General features: G+C 42.6%; 1 protein-coding gene across 1 annotated transcript; it reads right to left on the bottom strand.

Moving 5' to 3' along the window:
• Positions 1-12,512: 12,512 nt before the first annotated feature.
• Positions 12,513-18,433, bottom strand: rgcc (regulator of cell cycle). Its single transcript, XM_089003198.1, has 5 exons — positions 18,276-18,433; positions 18,022-18,198; positions 15,188-15,304; positions 14,314-14,376; positions 12,513-13,176 (listed from the first exon to the last, which is right to left on the bottom strand). Exons 1-5 carry the CDS (start codon positions 18,301-18,303, stop codon positions 13,169-13,171), a joined length of 393 nt encoding a protein of 130 aa, XP_088859324.1. The 5' UTR covers positions 18,304-18,433; the 3' UTR covers positions 12,513-13,168.
• Positions 18,434-26,906: the final 8,473 nt, after the last annotated feature.

Raw genomic sequence — 26,906 nt, 5'->3', positions numbered from 1 at the left:
AAACATGCAGATCAAACAGCTAAAGATGGAGGACACTGATTTGCTGTGGCGACCCCTTGAAGGGAAAAGCTGAAAGGAAAAGAAAAAGATTAGTACATATTAGTATTAGTATTAGTATTAGTATTAGTATTAGATTAGTATTAGTATTAGTATTAGTATTTTAGGGGGAGACTCATTATCAACAATGGACACCAGAAAATCCATTTGAATATTATACATCTGTCCATCCAAATGTTTCTAGGTGTAACCGGGGTGTTGGAACCAATTCCAGCTGTATTTATTACTGTAGCCAGAGGACACCCTGAATCGGTTGCTAGCCAATCACAGGGCACACAGAGACGAAAGGCCACACATGGCCAAACTCACAACTAGGGACAATTTAGAGTGTTCGTTCAATCAGCCCGCCATCCATGTTTTTGGAAAATCGCAGAAATTCCATGCAGGCACGGGTAGATTATGCAAAATTCACAGAGCCAAAATGAAACCATGCATCTCTGCACTGTGAGGCTGGTGTGCTAGCCAGTGAACCGCCATGCTGCCGAATATTATACACTGATGCAAAAAAAAGAACTTCAGAAATAAAAAATGTTCAATTATTCTTTATATATATATATATATTATATATATATATATATATATATATATATATATATATATATATATATATATATATATATATACAGTAAAGTCTCGTTATATCGATATTCAAGGGAGTCCGAAAAAATATCGATATAACCGGGACTATCGATATATCCGACCCTGTTTGCATGTAATTTTCTCCGTGCGTGCATAGAAATAGTATCGATATAACCGGGACTATCGATATATCCGATATCGATATAACGAGACTTTACTGTATATATATATAGGCTGAATACAAGCACCTTGCTGTTGCTCAACTCAGAACAGTCCCTATGCCTCGACTTGTTAGAAGAATGACATATACATTTATATTTTCCAAAGCGGGCATGTCGAATCATGTTTGGCGCCCTGTTTTAAAACTACAGGTGTGGGGATAATAATGGAATAATCAACTTTTATGAGATTAGTCAGAAATCTCAAAAATGAAAATTGCATCTGCAAGGACGAACTCCAATGGATAAACACAAAAGAAACAAATCCTCATCTTTATCCGTCTTTGTTTGCTAAATGTACCATGGTGGTAGTGAATGTGGTGCTTTAAAGACCTCTTGGACCAACCTTCATTTATTGCCTGAGAGAAAATCGACATGCTTGAAATGGGTTGGGACGTAAATCAGGGCAAGAATGGACAACGTGAAGGTAACAATATTTCATTCTTTCTTGGCTTTCACTTAAACACACATACGCTGTATGTACGTATGTGTTGGTTCTGCACTCTGCCAAACAAAAACGTTTTACGCTTAGGCCAGTGCTTTTCTTTCATCCCCCGCATCCATCACTTACTACTTAAAGTGTCATTTCAAAGTCGTCATATGTAGTTGCTTTTGAATCTGCAATTTTTTATGTTCCTTTTTTGCAAGTTTGGGCACGTTTTTTACAACCAGTCATGTTCACTACAAACTAACAATTCAGAAAAAGTTCAGGAAACCCCATCTTAAAAACCTGAAAATAAAACCCCAAAGTTGCATAAAAGTTGCACAAATCGCCTTGTTGTGTGTGTGTGTGTGTGTGTGTGCGTGCGTATGCGTGTGTGTGTGTGTGTGCGTGCGTGTGCATGTGTGTGTGTGTTTGTTTTGTGTGTGTGTTTCACCTCCGTTCTCTTTTTATGTTTTGTTTTTAAAGTAGGCGTGAAGATGAGCAGCTCATAAAATTCAATGTCTTTTTTTGTCATGGTTCAGAAAACCTTTATTCGTCCCACAATGGGGAAATTTGCAGTCCACAGCAGCAATTGAAAAGGGATGGGGTTGGGGTGGGGTGAAAGGATAGAAAACAAGATATTCTAAGCATAACAAACTAAAAAAATGGTTCACTTATGTGTTAAGTCTCGAAGCAGTGGAGCATTGCATTCATCATGTTACTGACTTGGGACTGTCTCAATGACATTTGTGTGAAATTGTGGACTTGGTCCAGTTCCACATGGATAATGCATGGGTGATCATGTCATGGTAGCTATCAGGAGAAGGTGCGAATCAAGCGGTAGCCTTTCCTCTAAAATCATTCAGCTATCTGCATACTTAACAAAGTCAGTTGTGAAACTAAAATATACTTTAAGGGACAACCGACGTCTCCGGACAAGTTGTGTCCATAATTTGTAAAATGGCTTCAAATGACTTCTACTGTGCGTATTTTAATAAGATTCCACAGCATATAGCTATATTTTACGTTTTAAGTCTTGTTTTTGAGTTGGTGACGAGTCCGTACGTGACGTCATGAAAGGACCGCCCCCTGACCAAAAAAAAGACACATTGTAGCAGTCCTTCATCAACGTCAATGGATTTTGCTGTACATGTTTAGTCTGAGAACCGTGTTGCACCCAAAAGCCGACAGAAGAGGGCATCCAAGCTCCATATAAGGAATTTATCATCCTGTGGAAGCGGAGGTGGCCACTGGAGGTCGCCATTTTGTGCCTGTTTTTTTGGGTGAGAGATTTTCCCCCAATGTTGCCTCAAAATGGCACATATAATTCTTTAATCGATTGCAAACATGTATGCTTTCCTCTTCAGAACTATTTGAATCATATTCATAACTGGATGTGTAACAAGAAAGCATATTCTCCGAATCTGAAGCCATTGTTTGGATTCTCCAGCAATGCAAGACGTCTTGGTGTGACGTCACGAACTGAGGGCGGGACTTTCTGAAAATGCCCAATTCGCAGCTCAATTTTTTGCAGATTTTGGACACTTTAAGTCATTTTTATTGGTGTTTTGCATTTGAATAAAAATATCATACTGCGTGTTTTGGGTATTTTAGATGCTATAAAACGTTTTTTTTTAATTTCAGTTAAAAAACAAAAAAGTGATGTTGGTTGCCCTTTAGGTGCCTCAATGGCATGACCAGTTATATCACACTACGTGTTATGAATTTAATGAAAAGGTTTCTTCAGCCGTCATCTGTACTTCTTTGAAGGTGTCGGACGTTTCACTTCTCATCCAAGAGGCTTCGTCAGCGAACTAAAACTTGCCGGTAGTTTTGGCCCTATATATATATCCCTACTGACCAGAGATGGCGGTTCCAGACCTCTGCTATGATAAGTCCCTGCTCTCAGGTTGGGGGGATCAGAGGGCTATTTCCTCAGGCTCCACTGATTACTTCTATTGTCCTTCCTCATTATGCGGTAGCATAGTATAGCATAACTAAGCCTATATTTTCTAAGAAGCCTATTGTAAGAACGATCCAAATTAAGTGATGAATTTAAATAAATGTGATTTGTGTTTGCATTTTATTTCATATAATACCTGTATGGACTGTCCAGTGGTGCGCACGTCAACCTCACTGTATAGAGGTCATAGGTTCGAGCCCTTCCTGTTTGGAGTTTGCTTGCTCTCCCCGTGCCTGTGTGTATTTTCTCCGGGTACTCGCGCGACAGGCTGATTGAACACTCTAAATTGTCACAAGGTGTGAGTGTGAACACGGATAGTTCTTTGTCTCTGTGTGCCCTGCGATTGGCTGGCAACCAGTCCGGGGTGTCTCCTGCCTATTGCCTGAACACAGCTGGGATGGCTGCCAGCACACCCTTTGTGAGGATACAGTGGATTGCAAAACGGATGGATGGATGATATTTATTTATGTATTGGTTTTTTTTTCAACATAAACCAATTGAAGCAGTCTGAGTGAACTATCAGGAACGTAAGAAAGGTGCTCCAGGTTTTTTACTAGGTGTAAATATTTTTGGTTGTGTGAATATTGAGGGTGGTGAATCCGACGTATTTCACACGATGACCTATTATCTTCCACTTTAATGCTTATTTCCAATGGAGTCAGGAGTGCACAGAAAAATCGGCCAATATCGTCCTGTTTTTTTGAATACACAGTTTATCTTCCGAGAAGTTTCTCACAATGTTTCCGACTTCTTCACATTGACACAAGGAGGAAATTTAGTTTTTCATTAAAGGCACACCCAAGTACATATTCGCCCACTCAATGTTGAAACTTCCCAGAGACCAAAGTCTGCTCACCCAGGAGAGTTTGAAGCATTTGGCTGCTCGGGATGCACAGAGCTCATTCTGGAGACTCAGGAACATGGCCTGTCCTTCGGTGATCCCAATCTCCATCATAATCAATCAGTTACCAGGTCATGCACTTCCTTTTTAGACATGGTCACATAGGCCGTTAGTCAGCATGGAGATAAGACCGTGTTTGCAATGATTCATGTTGTAATGGTCCACAGTCAGATGTTCATCATTGTCTAGGAATTGCAGTGCCTCAGATTTTGCTTTTTTTGCAAAAAGACAAGAACATAAGAACTAAGCCAAGGGCAAAAATTGTATTGACGTCAAAAATCTCCAACTTGATCAAATAAAAAAGATAATAATTTGGGATCAGAAAAATAATTAATGTATTGTACATTATATACATTTCTGTTGATGGTTTTTGGATATGGGTGATTTTAATTGTTTGATCTGATAGCATCTTTTCGTGAATCGTTTTTCAACCTCTTTATTGCCTGAGACCGTTGCTTAAACAACACAGAAATACACTTAGGCACACATAGCAAGGGTTGACTTAACGTACTTGTACTGGGACGCTAAGTCACACAAACACACATCTCGTTCGTGTTTTTCGATGATCTCCTTCCTCTGCTCAACCGTCATTTTCTTTTGTGTCCTCTTCGGCTTAACACTAGCCAGTGGTGGGGTCTTTTTCGGACCCATAATAGCAATAGCAGTACTCCAGCAATAGCAGTACTCCACTCGATAACAAACCACGTCTGGTAAAGGTGTTGACGAATTAGTCCACCAGCCACCGTGGCGCTGTTCCACCGTGGTTTGGTGTTCGTCTGCTGAAAAAAAAAGTTGCATGCCAAGATTATATTCTCGCGAATTTAATGTTTAATGTTCGTAAACTGAGGTATCACTGTATTTATTATTTACTGTACATAGACAAAGAGAGAGTTTGAGAGGGAGAGAGAGAGAGATGTCGTTATGAAATTTCTATCAGTTTAATTCATATTTAATTGGTTTCTTGAGCCTATACAACCTGACTACAGGGGAAACCCAAACTGCACCCTTAACTCTTCACCAGCCACTTACAGGGCACACATAGAGACAAACGTCCCTCCACAATACAATACAATACAATACAATACAATACAATACAATACAATACATATTGATTTCCACAATGAATGGGAATGGATCACAACTCAGCCAAGTGTACCACCACCCCATCAGAAACATCCCAAAAGATAGTAGTGATAACTGTTAAAAAATTTGTAAAATAATTCACATTTGTACATTTCATCCTTTTTTTAATTTTCAAATCTTGCACAACATACATGTTTATTATTTTCAAGTTTTTAAATGCATATTCTATTGCTTCTACTTATTCAATCACTTATTTTTTTAAAGTATTTTCTTATTAATTTGGTCAGGGGAAAATAGAGTGCAATCCAACAAACTGTAGATGTCAATTCAGGCCGACTTCATATGTGTGCCAATACTTTGCTTGTTTACAATACATAAAAGTCACCAGCTCACAACGTTGGCCAGCAGCCATTCACAGTCTGCTGATCAGATTGCAGGAAGCTGGCATGGAAACATGCTCGTCTTTTTTTTTTTTTTTTTTTTTTTTGCACAGTTGGCAAGGGAGGAAAGTTTTGCACATGGACCCGGCTTTCATTCCTGATTCATCCTACATGTTCCATTTGATGAGGAACTATTTGAATTTCTATTAGCATTTTTTGACCTGTTGTATCTTCGATGTGAGGCAGTCTTAAACATTTATTGAGTGGCCGAAACAAAATTCAGGAAATTTGGAGAATATTTCTTCATATGGCGCACAGCCTAAAAGCTCATGAGAGGAAGTTGATTCATCATGCTCCAGGATACTTTCACAAATCACAAGTCAAGATGATGTTCTGTTTCTCTGCTGACTTTGCTGTCATAAGGTTTCATTGTAACCATGGTAATCACCTGATTACAAAGGAAGACACCATTTTGGCCTGTTCAGAACTCTGATTTTACCATTCAAATTCATAATTTTGCAAATGTTCTTGTTATTATAAGGCAGGGGTCGGGAACCTTTTGTAATGATATGAGCAAATCGTATTTGCATGTTCTAGTTCTGCTAGTGATCCCTGGCTATAGATCAAAGGAGCATGCGCTCCTGCAAGTCAGTCTGATGAGAGCCTACGAGAGCCACACATGTCAATTGCCTTCTCCCTCCAACCAACACAGCTGTCCTAATAAAGAACCTCAACTCTATCCAGAAGTTGTATCATATACCGAACCCGCTTACACAAAGCAACATATGGTGTCAGAATTGGTCTGGAAGACAAGAGGACGATAAAAGGACTTGGAACGGAAGATTCCACGGAGGATGGACATTGAGCACAACCCACGGCAGAAAACGGCAGAAATGGAAGCTTTACGTCCACCCACAGCTCTGCAGCTAACAGGTAACGTGGCTGAAAATTGGAAGAGATTTAAGCAACGTTTTGAACTGTATTTGTCTGCAATTGGAGCTGATGAAAGCCATTCAAAGATGAAAGCATCCATGTTTTTGCACGTTGTGGGAGAGGAAGCTCTAGAGGTCTACAATAACTTCACATTTGATGCTGAGGATGACAAGATGAAGCTTTCAAAAATAATGGAAAAGTTTGAAGCTTACTTCATTCCGAAACGCAATGTGACGTTTGAAAGGCACAGATTCTTCACATGTGTACAGACAGCTGGAGAAACTATTGACCAATATGCAAATGAGCTGAAAAACAGATCAAAGACATGTGAGTTCGGTGGATTAACAGAATCACTGATCAAAGACAGAATAGATAATAAACTGAGAGAAAGGCTACTCAGAGAATCAGATCTGGACCTGGAAAAAGCCTTAGCACTGTGTAGAGCCGCTGAGACTGTTAAATCACAGGCTAAAGAGTTGCTAAATGATGCTAGCTGCAACGTGGATGCAGTGGAAAGAAATGCACACAGATTCAACAAAAACAAGACTGCTGAGATTAAAGCAAGAGTGAGATAACCCAACAAAAATAGGATATTTAAACAAAGGTGTTGTACTCGTTGTGGTACGCAACATCCCCCAAAGCAATGTCCAGCATATGGGAAAATATGTATAAACTGTGACAAAGCAAATCACTATGCTCGTTGCTGCAAGAACCAAGACATGAAAGGCAAGGTAGATGCAGTAGATGATCATTATGAAGTGGAGGAACTTTATGTGAACTGTAAAAGATGAAAGAGAAGAAAGAGATTGGATCACTACGCTGAAAGTGAACAACATTCATCTAAAATTCAAATTGGATACTGGAGCCAATGTGAATGTCATTTCAGAGACTGATTTCATGAAGATCAGACCGAGACCGAAAATACATAAAGCAAACATGAAAGTAACAGCTTATGCCGGTGCAGTCATACCAATCAAAGGAAAATGCATTGTGAATGTGACACATAAAGGCCAATTACATAAGCTATCTTTCATCATAGTTCCAAGGGATGTGCAGGGTCTACTAGGATTGTCGGCATGTGAGAGACTACATCTAGTGAAGAGAGTTTTTGTCGTGGATAGACAAAAAGAGACAGTATATGATCAACTGATGGAGCAGTACAAAGACTTGTTTCAAGGGTGAGGCTGCCTACCAGGAGAACACACAATCAGAGTGGACAAGAGTGTGCCACCAGTGATACATCCATGCAGGAAAGTCCCATTTGCTCTTCAGAAGCAGCTAAAATCAGAATTGGACAACATGGGGAGCAGGCATGTGATAAAGAAAATAGATGAGCCGACTGACTGGGTGAGTTCCCTCGTTGTCGTAGAGAAAAAGAACGGAAAACTCAGAATATACCTGGATCGCAGAGATCTAAACAGAGCCATCAAGGAAAGTTCTGTCAAGACTGTGTAAAAGCTGATGTACAAGGTAACAGACAGTGGAACGGATTTCTACCTGAGTTTGCTGGTGTATCGCACAACGCCGCTCGAGTGTGGTATGTCCCCGGCCCAGCTACTCATGGGACGTGTGCTGAGATCCAACTTACCCATCCCGGAAAACCTGCTAAAGACAAAGGAAGGGGAGAAAGTGAGGAAGATCAAAGAACAACAGAAACAAAAACAAAAGTTCTACCATGACAGAGGAACACGGAACCTACCTGAACTACACACCGGTGACCAAGTACGGTACAAATACAAAACAGACACATGGTCACAGAAAGGAACTGTTCTGCGTCAGGTCCAACCAAGGTCATACAACATTCAGACAGAGGAAGGTGCTGTTTTAAGAAGAAACCGCCGAGATCTTCTCAAAGAACCAACCATAGCAAGTCAACTAACAGAAACTGTAACAGAGACTGTTGTAACACCTCTAATTCCAGGACATGATATCCGAAAATCCTCAAGGAAAGTGAAACCACCTGAGAGACTGATTGAAACCATTTAACATGTTTTTCTAAGTGATCATGATGAAAAAAATGAGGTGCTGTTTTAAGAAGAAACCGCCGAGATCTTCTCAAAGAACCAACCATAGCAAGTCAACGAACAGAAACTGTAACAGAGACTGTTGTAACACCTCTAATTCCAGGACATGATATCCGAAAATCCTCAAGGAAAGTGAAACCACCTGAGAGACTGATTGAAACCATTTAACATGTTTTTCTAAGTGATCATGATGAAAAAAATGATGTGAATGTTTCATGTGAATGTTTCATTTATTGTTGCAAAATGTTTCATGTGAATGTTTCATTCATTGTTGCAAAATTTAGAAGGACTTTATTCAAATTTAAATTTGCTAATTACTGAGATAATTAAATTAATTACATTTGTTCAAAGTAAAGAATTCAATTAAGAAAGGGAGATGTAATGATATGAGCAAATCGTATTTGCATACCTTTTTGACTAAGAGAGCCATAAAAGTAAAATGTTTAGAAAGTCTTTCAGTGAGACACACACACACACACACACACACACACACACACACACACACACACACACACACACACACACAAACAGGCACGCAAACACACACACACGCGCGGCCACTTTTCAACAAAATGTCAGAATGTATTATTTAAAATAACTTGTGTTAGTACTCACCATTAACATGAATGGTTTTCCGTTCCTCATGATTGGTAAAAATCCAGCCAAACGATCAGAATGAAAATCAACTTGCCGGGTCCATAGGCAAAGTTACTGCTAGCTAGCCTGCACACGGCTCATTAGCTTCCACATTTGCTATCTGCAATATACTTCTTGCAGAAGTATATTGATGGTAACATTAACATGGGGCTTGCTAAAATTTTACTGACATTCGACTGTTTTATCGATGGTATTGTTTCATTGCAAACCTTTTCTCTCCACAAAGGCGAATCCTACGGTGCATTCAAGCTGGAGTGTACTCGTCGTTTTTTTTTTACTCTTCGGGCTCATTTAAAGGGCCGTTTACCTGTTTCAATATGACGGCCAGTATCAATCATTCAAAATTGCGCTTTCCGCCAACCTAAGGCAGTGTCATCCAATCAAAATTGTGCTTTCCACCAACTGCAGCCCCAACAGGAAATGAACAGCAAAAAGGCGAGAATATGGATTTAGTTTTATCGGCGAGCCATATGCAATCATCAAAAGAGCCATATATGGCTCGCGAGCCATAGGTTCCCGACCCCTGTTATCAGGGGTCACGCCACTGACTGGGAATAGATAATTTCCTATTAATAACCCTTTTGTGGTTAACATTTAACCCCATACCAGATGGGGTACTTAAAGCATGTAATTGATTCCCACTCATTCAACTATCATTTACAATACTATTAATTAATGATCGGTTAATGCGACAGAACTCCTTTCATTTAAAGTGTTTTATAAGAGACCTATGGTGCTCTCGGAGTATGCTGCGAGCGTGTATGTGGCGGCACACGTGCGCACCGCGGCGGTGACGTGTGTACGCCTTTAAAGTGCGCCTTTCAAAACTTTGAAAGGCGCGCTTTAAAGTGCGCCTTTCAAGTCAACCTGATGCATTCCCAGGGAGGCAAAGGGTATATAAGTAGCCAGCGCGGGACAGAGAGATTGGAGAATCACATGGACTCTGACTCACACGCACGCACAGACTCGCAGAGACCCGCACAGCGTCGGACGGAGTTCACAGCACGACTTGCTCGACTCCATCGCATCTGCGGGTCACTTGCTTGGGAGATCTGACAACGAACCTACTTACGAATAAAGAGAAACATAAACATTCTTTAGACACACTTGATTCTAACGATCAGATCATCAGCAAGCTCTGTGGAAGTCTGACATGAGCCCGTTCCCTTGAATCAAGTGCGTTGCAATTGAGAGAATTGGAAATAATGTAGGACGGTGGCCCTCGAGGACCAGAGTTTGACACCCCTGCTTTATAATATTCAGACATGAACTTGAGATGAATGAGCTCTGCCTCTCCGAACCCACTCAATGTCAGAATACGTAGTGCACAGGCATCAGTGATTTTCCGAAAGCACAGCCCACAAAGTCACACATGCTACTTTGCAAAGATGTTTTCCCTTTGGAAATGATCTACTTATTCCTATTCATGCTGTCCTATGATACTATTGTAGTTTTAGGATTGGATCCCAGAGACGGTGTTGACACAAGACATGGTATTCTAAGGCCGTTTCGGGACTGACGTTCCGTCCGTGCCTCTAAAACAACATCCCTACTTTCATTGAGCAGACAGCTCATGTTTTTGTTTTTGAGTGTTAGTCTTGGCAGCTAAAGCCTTGTACAGTATGCAGTCAGTGCTGGAAGTGTGGGAATGGTGGAGAGATTTGTTCTCAATGAGCAAAATAGGGAAACCAAAAGGAAGAGGACAGAGGACAGAAACTGGCAATTGGCTATCCTGACTATCCGGACAAAAGGCCTCTAAAAGCTGAAGTTTGACCGAAGTGGAACTTGTATGGGTAAACTAAGCAGACGTCTCGATGCCACTCCAATTCTCCTGACAAATTGAGCATCGTCACACTGAAAAGGGAAAACAAAAAAACAAAAACTGATGTTTGCAGACATTGTTGAGACTGCTTAACCTGATGTAGATCCAGATCACAGGTGTACTGGAGCGCTGGAGCTTATCTCTACTATAATAATATTTTCATAGCTCTTCTAATTTTTTTGTAGTAATTCACTTTTTTAACGAATGTATTTTCCCTTTTTTCTTTTTTCCTATTGTAGAATTTTCTAATAAATTGGTTTAATTATAAAGTAAGTTACAGAGCAATATTAAAACTTCATATCCTTAAAATGATACATTCCTTGTCAAATTAAAAATCATTTTTTTATATCTTCAGTGTCAGATTTTAACAATTCGGACTGTTTTTTGGATATACTGTACTGTATTACTAGTCATTCATTCATTCATTCATTCATTCATTCATTTTCCGAACCATAAGGAAGCAAACAACCATTTGAGCTAGCACTCACACCAAGGATCAATTTGGAGTGTTCAATCAGCCTGCCATGCATGTTTTTGGAATGTACCCATTGAAAACCCATGCAGGCCCGTGGAGAACATGCAAACACCATATAGGAAGGCGGGAGCTGAAGAATTGAACCCGGTACCTCTGCACTGGAGGTTGACGTTATTCATCAAATTTTTACTTTGTATAAATTGTCCCAAATTATGCATATGTTCCTGTAATGTATAGTTCCTTTATTCACATAATGATCTGACTTTATTCCCTCTTTTTTATCTTATCAGAGTCCACTCGTTGAAGTTATTCAAAGCTTTTTGATCATATTGTGAATTGATTTAGTATCAAAGGAAGTACATGCTGTGAAAGGACACAGAGGTGGTTACAGGTAACCTAGAATTGCCATGTATTGATTGCACCACAATTTTACTAGTCAATAAAGAAGTCTTGCGTTGCGCTTTGAACTCCAATTTAAGAGTGGTTACGTCAAACATGAAATTATCTCAGCCACACCTGCTCACCGACGTGCTCCCCTTGCTTCTGCAAATAGACTGTTGCCACCCAAGTTCCACTTGTGCTGTTGAGGGGTCGATACTTGTATGTCTATTTGCGTGTGTATGTGTATATGTGTGTGTGTGTGTGTGTGCGTGTGTGTGTGTGTCTGAAAGCATCTCACCTGTCACTGTGATATTAAGTGATGAAATGAGAGGAAGGCCAAGCAGAGGAAGTGACAAGTACACAGGTACAGTCATGAACAAGGTGTACGACAGGAACCGTGCAAAAATTCTGCCGTATACAATGACATTCATTTGACACTTCATTGAATTGTCCTTGCAACCTTTCATATTGCAATAATAATAACAGCCACAAAAGATGTATGTATTTTTTGTGTGTCAAATTATCATTTATATACTTCATCGTTAATTTATACATTTTTATATGGTGAACTTTAGATTTGTACGTGACCAAAAAAACTAAAAAGACAAGAAAACATGATGTTAAAATGACCATACTTTAATATTTGTAATCTCTGGCAGGCCTTAGCTGTATTAAATACATAATCTTGCTTTCCATTTTTTTACAACTTTCTTTCGAACCAACTTAATCAGAACAACGAATATTACTTATTTACATGTACAAAAATATATTTCACTAAAATGAGTGAGACATTTACAAATTGAAGCTCTATAAAATTACAAATCTCTTCTTAATAAAAAAAACTGTCCCATTGTAGCTTTCCACGCAGGAGTGAACAGAAATATGACAATAAAAATAATAATTCTTATTATATAACAATAAAAGTAAAAATAACAATTCATTAAAATAGAATAATTCCAGTGTCGCTAAAATGTCTGGATGCCCCAAATTCTAAATATTTGTAATCACATGACCTGCAAGTGTTCCAACTGCATTGCGAATTTGTATGAGGTCCTTTAGGTGCCACTCGCCAAGTGACATAAGCTAGTTCAACTTGACTGCAAGACAATCTGGAGCCATTGAGCAGCTCGATTCTGTTGGAGGGTGATTCAGTCAGAGGGGCGAGCAGGTGCAGCTTGGCGGGTTTGTCGGGGCAGCGGGAGGAGGGGGGTTGCAGACTCTCCTGTCTCTCGTTCATGACTATGATCCAAGATGGCTTCCAGCCGCCCACGTCACATGCCTGAGAGCAGACAGGGAAAGAAAAAAAAACAGATTAGATTCCATTGGTCCAGCGGCTTCTGTTAAAAGTTGCCTTTTACTGGGAAGGGCCTCGTAAACGACTGGCTCCAGTCAACATGCCATCCACCCGTACAAACGGGAGCCTGGCTGCCTGCCTGCCTTCCCTTAGCACCTTGGCCCAAGCAAGTTCCGCACGAGCTGTGAAGGAGCAACAGTGAGCAAGGCAAACACAGAGAATTCCATCTTGCCTCCTCCTTAGCTTGTCGGGCATACATTCCTCATGCATTCATGCAAGTTGTGACACTCACGAGCCTGCTGGAAAGCATTTGCAAGGATCCCTGGCAACACCTTTCTAGAAAGACTGTCACGTCACACTTCATGCAAGGGTTCTGCTCAACGCCCCTTTTTAAAATGAACACACTAACAGTTATTTATCCACCTTGCCTGTTTTGCACACAATTTCGCAAAATGCTACATTTTCCGGACTATAAGGCATTATGGAGTACAGGCGTACCTTCTATGAATGGCCTATTTTATAACTGTTTTCATATACTGTATAGAGCATACCGCATGATGAGGCAAGAATAGAAGCTGTGGTTGCTGTAAGCATCCACTAGATAGAGTTATGCTAAAGGGAATATAATACAAAACCTATTTTATTTACTGTATGCAGAGCTTTCACAACCACTGCACTGATAACAAAACGCTGTTCAGAACATTTAAAATAGTACATCCAAGAAATTGGAATATTGATCCATATACAGTATAAAGTACGTCGGATTATAAAGTGCACAGTCAGCTTGAGAAAATTGGTTAGGTGCACCTTATACTTTGGAAAATAGGAGTAGTGGGATATTGTTGTCTCCCATCTCCCAAAGTGAAATGGCATCCCATTTGGACGGATGGGCTGCTGTTTATTAATTGCGTAAGACATTTGGCTTTATAGCCATTCCGCCTTCATGAAATGATTGTAAAAACAAAGATTCGATCATAGCTTCAAAACCGAGCTCAACTCTATCCCTTTCAAGGATAAACAGGAGATGTGTGACGACACTGCTAATTAGCATTGCTCATGTTCAAGCAGGAGAACAAAGGAGTCACACAGTGAATGTGACAGCAAGGAAGGATTGATGCTTACTCTTCAAAGTCTTGTCGAGATCGGCAATGAAGTCCTCCAGTTCTTTGGTGTCACCCAGTTTAGCTGCGAGGACAACATAAAAAGAGTTTGTCTTAATTTTGCATTTATTTTTAAATAGAAAGTTTCAAATATCTGGCAAATGTGAGTTACTCGTGTGTTTTTATGAGACTAAAGTGCTCTGGTCGGACCTTGTGAGCATGTTCTAAGTAGTCTTTTTCAACTGTAAACATGCTCCTAATACTCCAGCCCGTTCAACATATACTGTAAGCAATACAATTCTGAATGACTGCAGTATGCACAGATATATTTTTCCCAAGAGGGAGAGAAAGAGAGAGTGAGAGAGAGAGAGAGAGAGAGAGAGAGAGAGAGAGAGAGAGAGAGAGAGAGAGAGAGAGAGAGAGAGAGAGAGAGAGAGAGAGAGAGAGAGAGAGAAGAGAGAGAGAGAGAGAGAGAGAGAGAGAGAGAGAGAGAGAGAGAGAGAGAGAGAGAGAGAGAGAGAGAGAGAGAGAGAGAGAGAGAGAGAGAGAGAGAGAGAGAGAGAGAGAGAGAGAGAGAGAAGTTCCCCATTGTGGGATGAATAAAGGTTTTCTGATTCTGATTTTCTGAAAGGGAAAGTGAGGGAGGGAGAGAGAGAGAGAGAGAGAGAGAGAGAGAGAGAGAGAGAGGGAGAGAAAGAAAGAGAGAGACAGAAAGGGAGAGAAAGAAAGGGAAAATGAGGGAGAAAGAGAGAAAGAGAGTGAGAGAGAGAGAAATAGGGAGATAGAGAGAGAGAGAGAGAGAGAGAGAGAGAGAGAGAGAGAGAGACGACTTTGACAATTTTCAAATTCACAACAATCATAAAACCAATGTGGAAGCATGAGGAGCGTGAACTCACGTTTTGGTGACATCAGTGACGGTGAGGACGAGCCGCCGCTCATCTGGGACATTGCGGTGGGTGAGTAGAGTCTTTCATCGCTCAAACAGAAGCTGTTTCTGTTGAGCGAGTCAGCGCCTAAGAGAGAAAGACACCCAAGCCCTGATGAAACAAATTCAGGCCTTTCAATCAACTCACAAACGGTACAGTGTCGCTGGAACCTGCAGGAGTGTGTAATCATCACAGCCTGCTCCTATCAGTCTCTCTCTCTTTCTCTTACACACACATTTGTAAACCAATGGACAAAACGTGGGAATAGCAACTTTGGCCAGCCCCAGCCACGTTCAGCACTCCTGAACATTTGATGAGGCCCATTATAGATGTCTACACCACCACTACCCCCCCCCCCCCAAAAAAAAAAAAAAAACAACAACAACAACACAAAATATTTGGCCACAAATACATGAAGTTAATTGACATTTTCCCCACTGTTGTACAAAATTATCTCAATCTCAATACTGCATCTCAATACAGAAATGCAAAGCAGCATGATTGAAGTGTCCTTACTCGACTTAGCAGGGAAGGTACTGAATGGATAATTTGTCAAATACAGTGATACCTCAGTTTACAAACTTAATTGGTTCCCAGAAAGTGTGTGTAAGGCAAAAAGTTCGTCTACCAAACATGTATTTCCCATAAGAAACCATTAAAAATGAGAATAATCTGTTCCCAGGTCCCCATAAACTATACTTTTCTACTAAATAAGCCTTAAAACTTCACAAAATATACCTTATTTTATGTATAACAAATGTGCTATTGTATTGTAGTTAAAGAAATAAACTACTATATAATGAAGTTGTTTTATTTACCTTTGTGATGATTGTTGATGCTAGCTGCTTTTCATTCATCCAAATCAACAGAAAATTTTCAACCTCTTCTATTGCCTGAGACTGTTGCTTTGACAACATAGAAACACCCTTAGCAACACGTACCAATGGTCGACTTACGTACTGGTACTCAGAATCAGAATCAGAATACCTTTATTCGTCTCACAATGGGGAAATTTGCAGTCCACAGCAGCAATTGAAAAGGGATGGGGTTGGGGTGGGGTGAAAGGATAGAAAACAAGATATTCTAAGCATAACAAAATAAAAATGTCAACTGTGTACTGTGCAAATGTAAATGTGCAAAACCGTTCCATAAGAGAAAAAAAAACTGTACATAGTGCAGAATCAAGAAATGCATTTTGATATATTGCAACAACCCATATTTACAAGTGTCCAGTTTTTTTTCCTTTTTTTCTTTTTTTCACGTGTGATCATTGAGAATTGTGAAGCCTGACAGTAGTCGGTAGGAACGAGCGGCGGTACCTCTCCTTCTAGCAGCGCGGGTGTAATAGTCTCTGGCTAAAGGAGCTCCCCAGTGCTGTCAGGGTGGGTAGGACGCCAAGTCACACAAACGCACACCTCGTTCGTGTTTTTCTATGATCTCCTTCTTCTGTTTGACCATAATTTTCTTTTGTGTCCTCTTTGGATTAGCACTAGCCTATGGTGGGGTCTTTTTCAGTTCCATAATAGCAAAAGTAATCCATATACTACTACTACCACATAGTACTCCATGTACTCCATATATAAAAAGACGGAGAGACAGATATATATATATATATATATATATATATATATATATATATATATATATATATATATATATATATATATATACTACCGGCGGCCCGGTAGTCGAGTGGTTAGCACACCGGCTTCACAGTGCAGAGGTCGCCGGTTCGCCTCCCGGTCCGGCCTCCCTGTGTAGAGTTTGCATGTCCTCCCCGGACCCGCGTGGGTTTTCTCCGGGTCCTCCGGTTTCCTCCCACACTCCAAAAACATGCATGGCAGGCAGATTGACCACTCCAAATTGTCCCTAGGTGTGAGAGTGACTGTTGTATGTCTTCATGTGCCCTGCGATTGTCTGGCAACCAATTCAGGGTGTCCCCCGCCTCATGCCCGAAGACAGCTGAGATAGGCTCCAGCAACCCCGCGACCCTAATGAGGAATAAGCGGTATGGAAAATGAGATGAGATGAGATATATATATATATATATATATATATATATATATATATATATATATATGCAATCATCAAAAGAGCCATATATGACTCGCGAGCCATAGGTTCCCGACCCCTGCTGTATATACATACTTATCCCATCTAATTTTTTTCTTTACTGTTATTCAGATTTTTATTTTTCACTAATGACGTGTTAAATGAACGTGCATCACAACTGGTTGGGTTCAGTACCTCTGACAAGGTTAAGAACCAAACCTCTTGAAATGTATTTGATTGTATTGCAGGTAGTGTAGCAATGGTCCCCAACCATCGGCCACACAAATGATGACAAATGTACAGGACTTCCGGCTCGTGTATTATCCAAGAGTGAAAAATATTGTATGTATTTTGAAAAGTGAACTGATTCACTGTGTTACATGTCTCATCATTTCAAGATGCCAATCACGTGATGACGTTATTAAACACACGAGCTAGTAAAATGAATAGATCACAAACGTATTTGGAAAATGTATTTGCAACAGGGAAATATTCCATTGGTGATAAAAATACTTCCTGACTATTCTGTATGTATGCCAAGTTGTCAAAACGGGCATTGTTTTCAATTTTAGGCCTATTGGTTTATTTTATTTTATTTTATTTTATTTTATTTTATTTTATTTTATTTTATTTTATTTTAAGGGATAGAAAGAGGAGGTCTTTTACTCGAGTGTTTTTTTTTCTTCAGAAGTTTGTGTCGTCCCAGACTGAAAGTGTGCAGCACTTTTGCCCCCACTTGATTTTCAACTCACTCTCGGTGTCGCTGATGCCGCTGTCGCTGACGCTAGCGCTGCTCCGCCTCTTGGCGATGCGCAGGTGCTCGTCGTAGCGAAAGTGACGTTTCTCCATCGGGGACGTGAAGTCCTCGATCACCGCGTCGAACTCGCATAGCACCTCGTCCAGATCGTCCACGTCCAGCACCATCTTGGCTGCACGTATGAGGGAAAAGTTCGGGAATGAGCGCGCACGGTTGCAAACAAATCACGTGGAACTTTTCCCAATTTACCTTGGCGCGACAATTTTGGAGACTTCATGATTCCCTTGGGAAGATCCAGTACCGTGTGTGCAACGGAGGTGGGCAACGGTTACGTGTGTCCGTTTAACTCCCACGCAACCTTTCTGTGTTCTTTTCTCCCGAAGTTCTTGAACTCGGTCTTCGCACCAAAGTGCGCGCTCCTACTTTTGAAGAGTCTTGCAGAGTAGGGGCGGGATTTGTGCGCGCACGCGCGTGTGTGCGCGTCAGTGTGCGTGTGTGTGCGTGTGTGCGTGTCACGCGGGTGAGGTTACACCTCCCGGACGTCGATTACATAAAAAAGTGTTAGTAAATAAGCTGTGTCACTCGGAATGATGCAGCCGTATATTTATACGCATCAACATGTCGCTGTGCAGATTTGTAGGTTGACTGTATCCATACATGTCATGTCTCACGATGTGGTCGGGAGACTCCCGATTTTGACCACAATACTCACAATAATTTGCAAAGTGAAACAAAAGAAAATGTAAAAAAAATATTTTCATACTAATCGAATGTATAAACAAACAATGAAAGCATTATTGTGTTTTATTTACCTCTAATGACGCACCACCCCAGTCGCAAATAGGAAAATCTCACAATTTATGATTTCAGAAACTTAACATGTATGCGTATCCATGACACACTACAGTACTTCGAAATGACTATCACAAGTAGCAAATAACTAGATTGCTAAGAATCACTGGGGATTTTAAATCTCGTTAATACCGAGCCCCTAAGGGGACATCGAAAAAATAAAAATAAAAACTGCAAGATCTCGCAGTTTTTTTTCTTTTCTTCAATGTCCCCATAGGGCAGACATGGGCAAAATACGGCCCGCAGGCCACATACGGCTTTTTAATCCGGCCTGCCGAACTTGTCCAAATTATAGTAAAAACAGTGTCTGAAACTCATGACAAAATGTCAGCGGACAACAGGCCAAATAACTCTGAAAAGTTGCCTGCTTCATTTTTCACAACATGACACACAACACAATAAGATGACTAATCACATAAAAAAAAACCATTGTCACAAAGTATAATTTGTTTTTATTAAGGATGTACCTACCACAAATGCTACCTTGCTTAATTTACGGTAAATGTCCATGACTGCAGATTTTGCTGCAGTCGTCATTTGTCATCATGGTGCACAATGCAATGTATGCATTGCTTGCTGCAAGCCACAAAGCCCCTTTCATAAGTCTCACGTACAGTTTACAGTCACATTTTTCAATACATGTTGATTTCTTTAACTTTGCACCTTCGATTGAAACTTATTAAAAACAGAAGCAATCTTGATAAATCACAGTGCATATGTTATTTTAATGTATTTCCATTTCCTTCTCCCAATATCTGCGAAATAGTATGTAAACGCCATATCTTGTATATTCCTTGAGACAAATTTATTAACTGATCAGGGATATTTTTCACGTTTGAAACACAGTTAATAAATTGCGTTGTAGTGTTCTTACTGTGCTATGAGGTTTGTACACACTACATTTAAAGGACAACCGACACAATTTTTTTTGTTTCCTACTGACATCAGAAAAACGTATTATAGCATCAGAAATACTGAAAACTGATATTTTTAGTCAAATGAAAGACACCAATAAAAATGACTTCAAAATGAATCCGGAAATGGCCAGTTTCAGAAGGTCCCACCCCCTTGTTCGTGACGTCACGCCAAGACGTCTTGCCTTGCTCGAGAATCAAAACAATGGCTTCAGATTCAGAGAAGATGCTTTCTTGTTACTCATCCAGTTATGAATATGATTTAAATAGTTCTGAAGAGGAAAGCATAAATGTTTGCAATTGATTAAAGGAGTCCTCCCATATCAATTCGAGCCGTCAATGACAGCAATGTAGCACCCAGAAAATGCAGAAGATGGCGCCCAAGCTCCATTGGAAATGGGCTGATTTGTCAGCTGGGAATTTGTGTCAGCGAATATCAAATAGTTGTCTTGGTGCAACACAAAAAGATTCACCATCGCATTATTTATGTGTTTTCCTTCTAATTTTGCCATCAACACGAAGTTTTCAGACCAAACAAAGTACCGCAAAATGCATTGTGTGTCGCTTTCTCGGTCAGGGGCGATCCAAACGTGACGTCACATGGGGATCGTCATCAACTCGAAAACAAGACTTCATGAGTCTTAAAACGTAAACTATAGCTATATGCTGTGGAATATTTGTAAAATACGTCAAAGTCATTTGAAGTGATTTTACAAATTATGGTCATAACGACATCCGGAGGCATCGGTCTTCCTTTAATGCTTTAGGTTTAGTATTTCCGGCCCAAACACTCCCTCCAAATGCTCCTGGCCCGGCCCCTCTGTCAGATATTAGAATCCATTGCGGCCGGCGAGTCAAAAAGTTTGCCCACCCCTGCCATAGGGGCTCCGTACGTTAGCCCCCAACCACCAATACAACATTAAAAACATTGAAACTTGTGTGTGACTCAGATAATGGATGGACTCAAGATAAATGGCTCAATTTTTCACCACGCGCCAGGCTTCTATGTTAAGTCCGTTTTTTGTCTCTGTATTTTGGAGTTGAATCAAACCTCTGAAGACGGCGGACACTGATTTGCTGTGGCAATCCCTTAAAGCAGGGGTGTCAAAGTCATTTTTTACCGCGGGCCACATTGTAGTTATGGTTTCCTCTCGAAGGCAGTTATGAATTTGGGGAAACCATTAGAATGTTTAATTAATCCCCTCCACATATTACATATAGAGTGCACAACAAATTAATGAATAACTAGTTTTCAAATCTGATGTCAAGAATAATTACTGTTATTGTGGTTTACTTCAAAAAAATTGACATTTTGGTTAGGATTTTAGCAAGCATCATTGAATTTCACAAGTTTGATTTGCTGTCGCGGGTCAAAAAAAATTATGTGGTGGGCGGGATTTGTCCCCTGAGCCTTGACATTGACACCTGTGCCTTAAGGGAAAGCCGAAAGGAAAACAAGACTGTATTTGCTCTATAGCAGGGGTCGGGAACCTATGGCCATATATGGCTCTTTTGATGATTGCATCTGGCTCGCCAATAAAACTAAATACATATTCTCGCTTTTTCGCTGTCCATTTCCTGTTTTGGCTGCAGTTGGCGGAAAGCGCAATTTTGATTGGATGATACTGACGTAGGTTGGCGGAAAATGCAATTTTGATCGGATGAAACGGGTAAACGCCCCTTTTGAATAAGGCCGGCGAGTATCGTGGAGAGAAAAGGTTCTGATTGTAATTTGCAATGATGCAATACCATTAATGAAACAGTCGAATGTCGGTGGCACTTTGACAAGCCCCATGCTGACGTTAGCATCAATATACTTCTGCGAGAGACAGCAGAAAGCAAGTGTGGAAGCTAATGAGCCGTGTGCAGGTTAGCTAACAGTAACTTCGCATATGGACCCGGTAAATTAACTTTCATTCCGATTATTTGGCTGGGTTTTTACCAATAATGAGGAAAACCATTCATGTTAACGGTGAATACTATCACAATGTTATTTTAAATACTACATTCTGACAAAAAGTTTCCACACGTGCTTGCATGTTTGCGTGCGTGTGTGTTCTTGTGCGTGTGTGTGGGGCTCTCACTGGAAAACATTTCTAAATATTTTACTTTTATGGCTCTTAATCAAAAAGGTACCTGACCCCTGCTCTATACCGTATTTACGTAGGGTGGCACGGTGGTCAACTGATTAACATGTCTATCTCACAAGGTGCCTTCATGGGTGGGTTTTGCATCTTCTCCCCGTGACGACGTAGGTTTTGTCTGGGTACTGTACTCCGGTTTCCTCCCACGTTCTCAAACATGCGTATAAGGCTGATTGAACTTTAAATTGTGAATGGTTGTTCGCCTGTGTATGCCCCTCGGTCTGCGTTTCTTTGATGCATTTCAGAGGTGCGCTCAAGACATAACATGTGAAGTCAGCGCGCCATCTACTGGTAATTAGTAGTACAACAGATTTAAGAACTTGACACCAATGTCTGAATTTGCGTGAAGCAAGTCAACTCGGAGAAAAGTCTCACAAGCACTGCAGAAGTCCTAATTTGAAGACCAATACCTCAATGAGGAATTCAACTCACATTCTCTTTTAAACATTAAAGGACAACCGACGTCTCTGGACAAGTTCAAAAGTCAAAGTCAGCTTTATTGTCAAATATGCTAATATGCATGACATACAGCACAGATGAAATTACTGTCCTCTCGGACCCAGCATGCAAGGCACTTATAATGACTTTAACAAACATAATAAACATGAAAACCCCAATTTGCCGGGAGAGGGGAGCCGCTGCGTGTTCACGCGCCGCCATCTTGGAAAAAATAAAATAAAAAAATAACAAATATGACAACACAAAGACACAGAGTCATTCATTCTTCAGGACTTGCTGTACCCTCTTTGTGATGACATGAATCTAGAAAGAAGAATCTAGATGAAAGAGGAGAGGATCAAAGCATTCATGTCAGTAGTGGATCAGGGACGTCATGGTGGAATTTGTACGTCTACTACAAGCTACAGTAAAGTCTCGTTATATCGATATTCAAGGGAGTCCGAAAAAATAGCGATATAACCGGGACTATCGATATATCCGACCCCGTTTGCATATAATTTTCTCCGTGCGTGCATAGAAATAGTATCGATATAACCGGGACTATCGATATATCCGATATCGATATAACGAGACTTTACTGTAAATGTTGAAAGTAAACACGAAGCTGTAGCATCCAAATTGTGTCCATAATTTGTAAAATGGCTTCAAATGACTTCTACTGAGCGTATTTTACAAAGATTCCACTGCATGTAGCTTTATTTTACGTTTTAAGATTTGCGCTGTATATTCAGGAAGTCTTGTTTTTGAGTTGGTGACGGGTCCGTACGTGACTTCACTAAAGGACCTCCTTTGACCATAAAAAAGATCCATTGTAGCGGTCCTTCCATCACGTCAATGTATTTTGCTGTACCTGTTTGGTCTGGGGACCTCGTGTTAAACCCAAAAGCCGCCAGGAGGCCAGAAGAGGGCGTCCAAGCTCCATATAAGGAATTTATCAGCCTGTGGAAACGGAGGTGGCCACAGGAGGTCGCCATTTTGTGCCTCTCCATCTCAAGTCATCTGCTTGGACCATCGTCTCCGGGAGAGGCAGCGGGAGCAAGGCACCCAGAGGACCAGCGAACCCGGAAGCAAGCAGCGGACGACCACACCCGGCAGCAACAAGCAGGCGCGACGCCATTAGGGGTCCCCACAACCGATGGGGAGCGGGAGTGATCGTACCAACCTCGGGGGTCGTCACACTCAAAGGCCTCCGCCAAAGACCTCCAGCACCTGTAAACTGCGACCGCGGCGCCCGTTGGAGGCTTCAAGGCCGGCGCCCGTCACGCGGTTGGAGTTGGATGGCAAATTAATTGGACCGTCCAATTCCCAGGCTATACGGGCGTTAGTGGATTCGGGGGCGGACGGGTGCTTTATCGACCCCCAACTGGCAGCGTCATTGGGTTGCGGCATCGAGGAACTTAAAATCCCCAAGGAGATTCTCGACCTTGACGGCCGACTTTTAGCCAGGGTTACACGAGTCACCGCAACACTCAAACTCCGGCAGTCGGGCACCCATGTCGAACATCGCCGGTTTTTGCTCATGCCCTCCCGCAACGTGCCACTCCTGCTGGGCCTCCCCTGGCTGAGCATCCATGACCCTTCCATATCGTGGGAGGGTCCCACCATACAGGGTTGGAGCCCCTACTGTTACTCTAACTGTCTACGGTCGGCTACGGCAGGGCGAGACCCTCGCGCTGAGACCCTCCCGTGGTGGCTCTCCCAAAGAGATCTGTCTCGAGGGCATGCCGCATTGTTACCACGATCTGCGGGAGGCATTCAGCAAGGACAGCGCGCAATCCCTTCCACCCCACCGACCATATGACTGTACCATAGAACTGCAGCCAGGGGCTCCACTACCGGACTCCCGACTATACCACATTTCACACCCGGAACAAGAAGCCCTGCGTACATACATTGACTCTTCCCTCGCGGCGGGACTCGTCCGACCCTCGCGTTCTCCGCTCGGCACGGGGTTCTTCTTTATTGAAAAGAAAGATAAGTCCCTGCGTCCATGTGTTGATTACTGGGGTCTGAACGACATCACCATCCGCAACAAATACCCTCTCCCACTCATGGATTCGGCCTTCACGCCCCTCCAATCGGCCACCATATTCACTAAGCTGGATTTGCGTAGCGCATACCATCTGGTTCGCATCAGAGAGGGGGACGAGTGGAAGACTGCATTTAAAACGCCCTTGGGGCATTTTGAATACCTGGTGATCAGAATCAGAATCATCTTTATTGCCAAGTATGTAGAACACACAAGGAATTTGTTTCCGGTAGAACACGCTGCACTAGTATCGTCGTCAAAAAAACTGCTAAGTGGCACTATACAGTTCCATTTTGGCTACTGTTGAAGAGTTCAAAGAGTTAATGGCTTGGGGGAAGAAGCTGTTTAAATGTCTGCTGGATTTGGTGCGCATGGATCGGTAGCGCCTGCCTGAGGGGAGTAGCTGGAAAAGGTGGTGGGCAGGGTGCGGAGGGTCCAGTAGGATTTTCCGCGCCCTTGTTCGGATTCTTGCAGTGTGCAAGTCCTCGAGAGTTGGTAGGGCGGTGCCAATGATTTTATCCGCCGTCCTAACTGTCCGTTGAAGTCGGATTTTGTCCATTTTTGTGGCGGCCCCGAACCAAACGGTGATGGAAGAACACAGGATGGATTCGATGACAGCCGTGTAGAAATGTTGCAGCACCTCCTGTGGCAGGCCATCCTTCTTTAGCAGCCTCAGGAAGTACATTCTCTGTTGGGCCTTTTTCAGAATAGAGTTGGTGTTGACCTCCCACTTCATGTCCTGGGATACTGTGATTCCCAGAAACTTGAAGGTCTCAACGGTTGACACCAGGCAGTTGGATAGTGTGAGGGGTAGCTGTGGTGATGGATGTTTCCTGAAGTCCACGATCATCTCAACTGTCTTGAGCGTGTTCAGCTCCAGGTTGTGACGGCTGCACCAGAGCTCCAGCTGCTCCACTTGTTGTCGGTACGCAGACTCGTCGCCGTCTTTGATGAGACCGATGACCGTGGTGTCGTCTGCGAACTTTATGAATTTGACAGCTGGGTGCGTTGAGGTGCAGTCGTTTGTGTAGAGAGAGAAGAGCAATGGAGAGAGGACGCATCCCTGCGGGGCTCCAGTGCTCGTGGTTCATGTTGTGGATGATATATTTCCCAGTCTGACCTGTTGTGTCCGTCCTGTCAGGAAGCCGTTCGAACTCACCAACGCTCCCGCCGTATTTTAAAGCCTCATCAATGATGTGCTCAAGGATTTCCTCAACGTATTTGTCTTTGTTTATTTGGACGACATCCTGATCTTCTCTAAATCCGCAGAAGAATACGAGCAGTATGTCCGACGGGTCGTGGCGCAGCTCCTGCAACACCGGCTCTATGTGAAGGCAGAGAAGTGCGAGTTCCACGTCCGCTCTCCGTCTTTCCTACGGTTCATCGTGAAGCAGGGGCAACTTCGGGCCGATCCCGCCAAGAGCAAAGCGGTGGTAGAATGGCCAACTGCCAAGATGCGCAAACAACTCCAGCGATTTTTGGGGTTTGCCAAATTCTACCGCCGCTTCATCCGCAGTTATAATCAGAAGGCACTTCCCCTAACCAGTCTCACTTCCACCAAGGTTCCCTTTAAGTGGACACCCGATGCAAAGGGGGCGTTTAACCGCCTCCGACGCGCCTTCACTAACCCTCCTGTTTTACGCCGCCCCAACCCGGACCACGCGTTGGCGGTAGAGGTCGACGCATTGGAGTCCGGGGTGGGGGCGGTATTATCCCAGCGCTCACCGTCCGACCAGAAGGTCCACCCATGCTCCTTCTTCTCCCGCCGTCTCATCCCTGAGGAAGCCAACTACGATGTGGGGAACCGGGAACTGCTGGCGGTTATCCTGGCCCTGCAGGAGTAGAGACACGGGCTCGAAGGGGCCAAACACCCCTTCACTGTCTTCACTGATCACAAAAACCTGGCCGCCATTCGATCCGCCAAGAGACTTAATTCGCGCCAGGCCCGGTGGGCACTGGTCCTGACCCACTTTAATTTCACCCTCACCTACTGCCCCGGTTCGCAAAACACGAAACCGGACGCCCTATCTCGCATTCATGAGCCGGCAGAGAAGGAGAAGGTCATCGGCAACATCCTCCCGGCGTACCACATCATGGGCGTCCTTCGGTGGGAGGTGGAAAAGAGGGTTCAAGAGGCCCAAGTTGGTAACCCGGTTCCCAAGGGTTGCCTGGTGGATCGCCTAGCCGTCCCCCCCTCACCACTCGCCGAGGTGCTGCACTGGGGAAACGCATCCAGGGTCGCTTGTCACCCTGGGGTCAACAGGACGATCAACCTCATCGCCCAGCGGTTCTGGTGGCCGGACTACAGGAGGGACGTCGCGGACTACGTGAAGGCATGCCCCACCTGTGCCCATGGGAAGGTCTCCCATGAACCTCCGGCGGGACTTCTCCATCCACTACCAGTCCCCTCCCGACCCTGGTCCCATATCTCCCTGGACTTCTTCACGGGCCTCCCCCTTCCCGTGGCAAGACGGTCGCCCTC

The sequence above is a fragment of the Hippocampus bargibanti genome, linkage group LG08 (genome assembly GCF_051943395.1).
Source record: "Hippocampus bargibanti isolate YZ-2025 linkage group LG08, ASM5194339v1, whole genome shotgun sequence".
NCBI lineage: Eukaryota > Metazoa > Chordata > Actinopteri > Syngnathiformes > Syngnathidae > Hippocampus > Hippocampus bargibanti.
The sequence above is the reverse complement of the archived record's forward strand: the minus strand, read 5'-3'. Positions and strand labels throughout refer to the sequence as shown.

Excerpts from the sequence above, each read along its gene's own strand:
- rgcc (XM_089003198.1), bottom strand. The coding sequence starts at position 18,303 with ATGAAGTCTCCAAAATTGTCGCGCCAAG. Across the intron at positions 18,199-18,275 it reads TCCAAAATTGTCGCGCCAAG|CCAAGATGGTGCTGGACGTG; the intron begins GTAAATTGGGAA and ends TCATACGTGCAG. Across the intron at positions 14,377-15,187 it reads GTCACTGATGTCACCAAAAC|CTAAACTGGGTGACACCAAA; the intron begins GTGAGTTCACGC and ends TTGTCCTCGCAG.